At 36.0% G+C, this 6,495-nt stretch overlaps 1 protein-coding gene across 1 annotated transcript in view; it reads right to left on the reverse strand.

Moving 5' to 3' along the window:
- Positions 1-6,495, reverse strand: part of PRKD1 (protein kinase D1) — a 74,392-nt gene that overhangs the window by 10,732 nt on the left and 57,165 nt on the right. Inside the window, 3 exon segments of the mRNA XM_009319339.1 lie at positions 3,526-3,793; positions 4,970-5,068; positions 6,415-6,495. The exon segment at positions 6,415-6,495 is cut by the window's right edge and continues 38 nt beyond it. Of these exon segments, the coding sequence (XP_009317614.1) occupies positions 3,526-3,793; positions 4,970-5,068; positions 6,415-6,495 (448 nt within the window).

The raw sequence follows: 6,495 nt of genomic DNA on the forward strand, positions 1-6,495 counted from the left end.
GTTGAATAAACTTTTTTTTTTTTTTTTAGCTCAAATTGATATATAAATTCGTTCTACTACTTCTCACTGTTCTACAACAATGTTTCTAGGATTATCATATTATGAACATTCATAGCAACCAGTACTGACATATTTCAGCAGTAAAAAAAGAAGAAACAGTCATGCACATTGCATTTTATATGGTAGGAGGACCTGAGCATTTTTACTGGCATGCATAAATCAGAGTTAATATTAATTCTTTTAGATGGTAGCCAAGCTATTCTAAGTTCATTGAATTCTCAGTTTCTGCCTGCTGTTACTGAGGCATATTACATATAGTCTCTGGATGAAGTTATCACTTTTAAAATCTAGCTATAATGTACAATTCATAGAATCCATTGTTACAGAGTGCTTGGACCCAGCACTGTCTGTTGGACATATAAGAAGAATGCAGTAATGGAGAAAAAGAAGAATATTTACATTAGTTTTACTTATGGTAACTTCTGGACAAATGGCTCCTATTTTTCAAATTTGCACACCATAACACTTTAAAAAGACCTTTCTTACCTGCATTAAAGACAATATTTATTTTGCATTTCTTTTATCTGCTACAATGATACTTGTCTAACCAATATTGGTTTCAATTTTTTAATGCTATAGCAGCGCAGCAAAATTTTGGTTGAAGGCTTCTGTGAAGACTGTGGTTGTTTATTATGTGTTCAAGTTCTCCTAATATTTGCACAAGTTTTTACATGTCAATAAATAAATCGGACTAACTACTGGATCTTCAACATTTTTTCTTCCTTACGAGTAAAAATATAACTGAAATAATTTTGTTTTGATTTTAAAACAAACAATAATGCTTCTTGCAAGAAAATATCTGTGTAGATCCTTCAAGACAAACAGCAATTTCAATCATACCAGCTTGAAAGAGATAGGTTAATCAATGTTTATTTACAAAGACCTTGCCGGATTCTGCGGCAGCATCACATTCCACGCTGTGATATAACTCCCTTACAAGCTTGAGCGGAAGAACTAGTTGATGATAATTAATGTCCTCCTGGGAGAATTATTGCTATGATACAAAATCCAGGTAATAGTTAAACAAGAAATCTACTGTGCCTTTAAAAGAAATCTATTACGGATCTTTTTGTATGAAAATTAAAAAAAAAATTAAAAACTAATCATAGTCATGTAGGTTAAAACTCCTGTTGAAAAATGTTCAATGATTAAGAATAATTGGCAAAAAGAATAATGGAAAAGATATGGCAGGCAAATACCCAATTCATTAGCTTAATCTGTTTGGGAAGCTGGAAGAGCCTATGGCAAGCTAAAGGAAGATTTTCAAGTGCACAAATGTAACCTGTTGGGATTGAAACTAATTCTCTGTCTGAATTTTGTAGATTTATAGCACTTAATGCAGAAAAATTCATGAGCCCAGTGTATTTTAGCTTGAGATGAGCTTCATGTCATCATAGTTCACGTTTAAATACATGTACCTTTTCAAATCATTTTTATTTGCAATGTTGAGTAAGCAACTTAATAAAATCTTTAAAATCATCTGTGTTTCCCCCCCCAAATTATTCAACGATTTATAGCATCAATTATGATGGCACTGTTCAGAATTGTAATCCAGATTAGATGTGTTAGGACACCAGGTAGAGATTTGCATTTTAACCATGCTATATGGTCACAGATAACAGAAACTGGATGGGGCCAGCCGGTGTACAGGGTCCATGCACCTGCCCTCTTGTGACTTGTGCAGGAGTGTGGACCAGAGTAGCTGACATGAGAAAACTGTTCCTTTATTCCCCCTAGCTAATCTGGAGTTTCAGCTCAACTTTGAGCTCTAAAAGTCAGCATTATCAAGTAATACTTGGACAGTGATCTAGACTCCACCTCTGCATGTGAAACATAACGGATCATTCAGACTTTTTTCAGGTTTTCGTTTAGCACAACAGAGTGGCTCATCAGCTAGGAATTCAAAATGTACAATAAAATCACAATGTATAAGCAGATTTTAACTTAGTAGTTTGTTAAAGTGTGTTCTTTCCCACCCTTCTGCATACTTGCAGCCTGATATCCATTAACTCTTAATGAAGGCTGTGATTCTATGAAAGGAGAGATAACGCCCCAGTAGGTGAGTTTTCTGTAGGTGCTCTACTGAATCTTCACCTCTGAATTTAGAAATTGATCTTCTGTCTACCACAGTAGAAACTTGTGGGAGACAATTTCTTGCAGCCTCTTGTGTGTTGATTGCTGTTTGCTTATCTCTAGTGCCAGATAAAGCATTGCTGCCAACAGATTCTGTCAGCTTACATATCAGAAGTGTGTGGAGGTTCAGGAGGACTTCAGTGTGTAATTGTGCAGATTTATAGGTTCTTTTTTTTTTTCTCCCACAGATCTCATCAAACTTCAGCTGCCACCGAGATAAAACAACAGACAATGCTCTCAAATAATTTTTCAGCTGAGAATTTCACATGGCTATAATACATATTATAGTAAGCAGTAGTCACGCTTCTCTAAGCTACCACTAACTTTTAAGTTAAACAGGTCACCTGAAACTCAGAAAAACTGTACTGTAAATAACAGAAATTGTAATTTCTAATACTTTAATTCAATTTGGTACATATTACCATTCAGAAAATATAAGAATCTGATGTTTTTGTTTCCTTCGCTTTAAGACTTACAAAGCAACCTTGCAAAAAGTTAAGGATGTAAAGACAATGAGAGAATAAAATAAAATAAATAAATAAAATAAAACCCACAGCAAATCAAGTTGCCTGAAAATGTTTGTTATGTACAAGAAATGTTGGTGAAACTAGAACTGATATTTTTGTTAAATGCCCTACTTAATTGTGTTTAGACACATCTTTAATAGAATTCATTCACCTTCCTTGAAGATGTTCATAGCGAATTATTCACATTGTTCTTTTACTATCAAAAGTCTTTGATGCCATTGACCAGAACTCTAGTTTCAAAAGTCCCGTTGGCTATCTCCAAGCCTTCCCCCTCACTGCAAAAAGTCTCTTCTATGACACTTTCTCACATTGCTCTTGAAACCTCACCTGCTTGGAATTGTTCAGTATCTTTTTTTATCCTCTCCACAGAAAGACTATCAGGGTACACCATCCTACTGAATGCAAACTAAATTACTGGCACAAGTAGAATGAGAAAAAGACTGCCGAGGCACTAGAGCTGAAAGAAGAGGTACAGAAGTAAATATAAGCAACACCAGTTCCAGCAGCTGAGGTTCCCCACAAGATTCTACAGCGACCCAATCTGTAGGTGGCTATGTGCCTCCTTCAACACCTCCTGGAGACATCCCACGCTAGAGGATTACGCCATATGCCGTCTATACATGCTCTGCAGGAAATGTCTAAAGCAGCTGATAGCGCGAAACAGAGACTTTACATTATGGTACATTACTGTACCTTGAAATTTTAAATCTTTTTTTTCACTGGTATGTACAGGGAAAAAAAATATAAAAGCAAAATACAACTATTCTTTTTTAGCATTTATATAAAAAGCCACAAACAGATTTACCTTCATGAGAAATTTCTTTCCATGGATTAGGTGGATACATGAAAGCAGCATTCTGGATTTGGTCATGTATGTCTTCATCTTCATTGAATGGAAAGGTACCACTGAGGCTTACATAAATGATGACACCCACAGACCACATATCCAGAGATCTGTTATAGCCTTTGTTTCTCAGCACTTCTGGAGCAAGGTAGGCTGGCGTTCCCACAACTGAACGCCTAAATGATTTCTCTCCAATGATTCGGGCAAAGCCAAAATCACAAAGTTTTACCTGTTTAAAGAAAAATGCTATAGTAAGAGACATTATTTTTATTATCAAATACATAGTTGAGGAACTTTTATCGTGGTTTAGTTGCAAGATGCATCTCTACTGTTCCTTCAAGGAGACTTTTTTTTAAACTCCTCTTTGAGAGGAATACCCTTATTCCACCGAGACATTAGACCAGATTACCAGTCCATTGCACCTCCTCTACTCCTTCACTTCATGAATAAACCACGGTAAAAGCAGTAACACAGGACAGCTTAGAATGAAAGAAATACAGTTTTGGATGGGCCTAACAGCTCAGGCTCCCGGTGAAAGTAGTAATACAAAGTAATACTTCCTCATTCATAACATAAAAACATGGCAAACAGAAAAATTGTTTCACCTATGGCTTTCTCCTAAATCAAGCAAGTTGACAAAATCTAGTTCTTGAACTTCCACTTTTATTTTATTGTGGACCTAGTCACACTCTGCCTCTCTGCAAACTTCCTTGTCCGATTTCTTCAGAGGGACAGATTTAGCTGCTTAAAAATTCTCACTTAACGCCTCAGTATAGATCCTTCCTTTCCAATTATTGATATTGGTATTATTTACAAATTATCAATAGTGCTCCTTTTGAATATGGGCAGTTGGAGGAGATTATAGCTGAACTCTGCAGATCAAAGGTAACAGGAGCTGATATAAAAGCTGATACCTTCTAATGAGAAATACAACAATGAGCCAGAAAGTATATTTAAATATTCTGCAATCTAGCTGGCATTTAAATTCATAAAATTAAAGCAGCAGCTCTTGTTCTTCATGAGCTCTACCTTAACTTTCAGAAAAATAACTGTCTTTCTGGTGACTGCTTGCAAATTGTCACTTATCTGGACCAAATCAACCAGATAAGTAATTTGTGCTGTAATGGTGAGCAAATTAGAAACAATCACACAAGTAGTTATGTCACACTTGAAAATCTAGTTGAATATTTTAGGTAAATGACAGAAGGCAAGGATTTTCAAACATGTCATCTTTGGAAAGTTTTTTGAATAGATGATCAGGTTTTTTGTATCTGAAAATTCTGTGTAGTTCCCGGAAAAGGTACGGACAGGTCACTAATCACTTTTTTGTTTGTTCATAAAATAATCATTGCTAACAGTTATTAATTTGAACAATTTATCTTAAGAAAGGGCATTTTCTACTTGCCTGTGGGAAAGGATCAGCTGATGCCAATAACACATTTTCTGGTTTGAGGTCACAATGAACAATATTTTTGAAATGAAGGTGTCTTAAAGCAACAAGGATCTGTGAAGAAAAAAAATCAGAAAGAAATTCAGTTTTAGATGTCTTTTTTTTTTTAATTTTATATTGCTCAGACAATATCAGTGATCAGAGAAGCAAGGACTGGTGTAGAGAGAAACAATCCAACAAGAATGTACCTTTTACAAGAATGTCTACAATGGAAAAAGAAAAAGTGTCAGCTACTATTTGCTGTGCCTCAAGTTTTCTTGATGTTTCACTGTACTGAATATGTTTTTTCCCTCTCCAAAGACTTTATATTCTAAACATTTTTTAAAAACTGGGTTCTAAGTACTTGTTTACTTTTTTGTGTGTGAAGTCTTTGGATGCAGAAACATTTGCAAAATGTCCTTCCAGATCTAAATTCACTCAAAAAATTTCACAGAAATATTATGTGATCCAATTTAAGCATTTTCTTGAGGAGAGAAAGCATAAGGAGCCTTGCATGTATTTTTATTCTGTTACACACACAAGAACATAGCAACAGAGTGTAACGTATGCATCCTATTCCTGTGGCTTTAACTCCATTCCTTGTGTCTGGTCGGGGCGGGCAGAATTTCCCACTATATTAGAGCAGGGAATGGCGAGGAGGCCAAACGAACCTGGGAAGGCAAGAAACCAAATTCTGAAGCTGGTGGCAGTTTTGCCCATGAAAGCCTGAAAACTAGGGAACCTGCTACGTTCTACCCCAAATAATAAACTTCCACCGTAACACTGCTCCTGCTTCTTTCTTTTTCCTGACTGCTGAAACACAGGCTGCTCTGACTCTGAGGTGGCTCACTGCTCAATAGTGTATCTAAATTTAAACCAGTATTATGGGCAGCCAAAGAAGCAATATGATAATATGACAACAGGAAGAACAAAAAAAAAAAAAACCAACCCAGATCACATTGTTAACAGAAGTCATACAGGAAACTAGATTCATTTAATCAGAGATGGTACTGAGATCCAATCTCAGCACAGAAAAGATGCGCAAAAGTGCATAGCATGAACTGCAATGGTTAGGCATGAGGAAGTTCAAGAGGCTCTAATTTCTTTATGTAGGTCTTCAACAGTTTGCTGTTAGTGCTTTGCATCCCCTTCTTGTGCTTAATTCTTCAAGCATATGAGAACCTGTAGCTTGATGGCCCTTCCATCCAGCAGCCAGAGTGCTGCATATGTATTTAGTTCTAGGTCCTCTTAATGGTTTACTACCTATCAGATAACGTACACAAAAGCTGTCTTACCACCCCTGATATTATAGTTTGGGCTTTCGTAAATCAAAGCAGTAAATTATGCCAAAAGCAAAACATAAGAAACAGTGATAATAATTGACCTCAAATCTCTTTCTAGGTCTATAATTAATTTCTTACCTGAGTAATTAAAAACTTTGTTATTCTCTCTGGCAATCTGCCCTTTTCACTTGACAAGATCATCTCCAGCATGTCTCCATG

Source organism: Pygoscelis adeliae, unplaced genomic scaffold, assembly GCF_000699105.1.
Source record: "Pygoscelis adeliae isolate BGI_AS28 unplaced genomic scaffold, ASM69910v1 Scaffold71, whole genome shotgun sequence".
NCBI lineage: Eukaryota > Metazoa > Chordata > Aves > Sphenisciformes > Spheniscidae > Pygoscelis > Pygoscelis adeliae.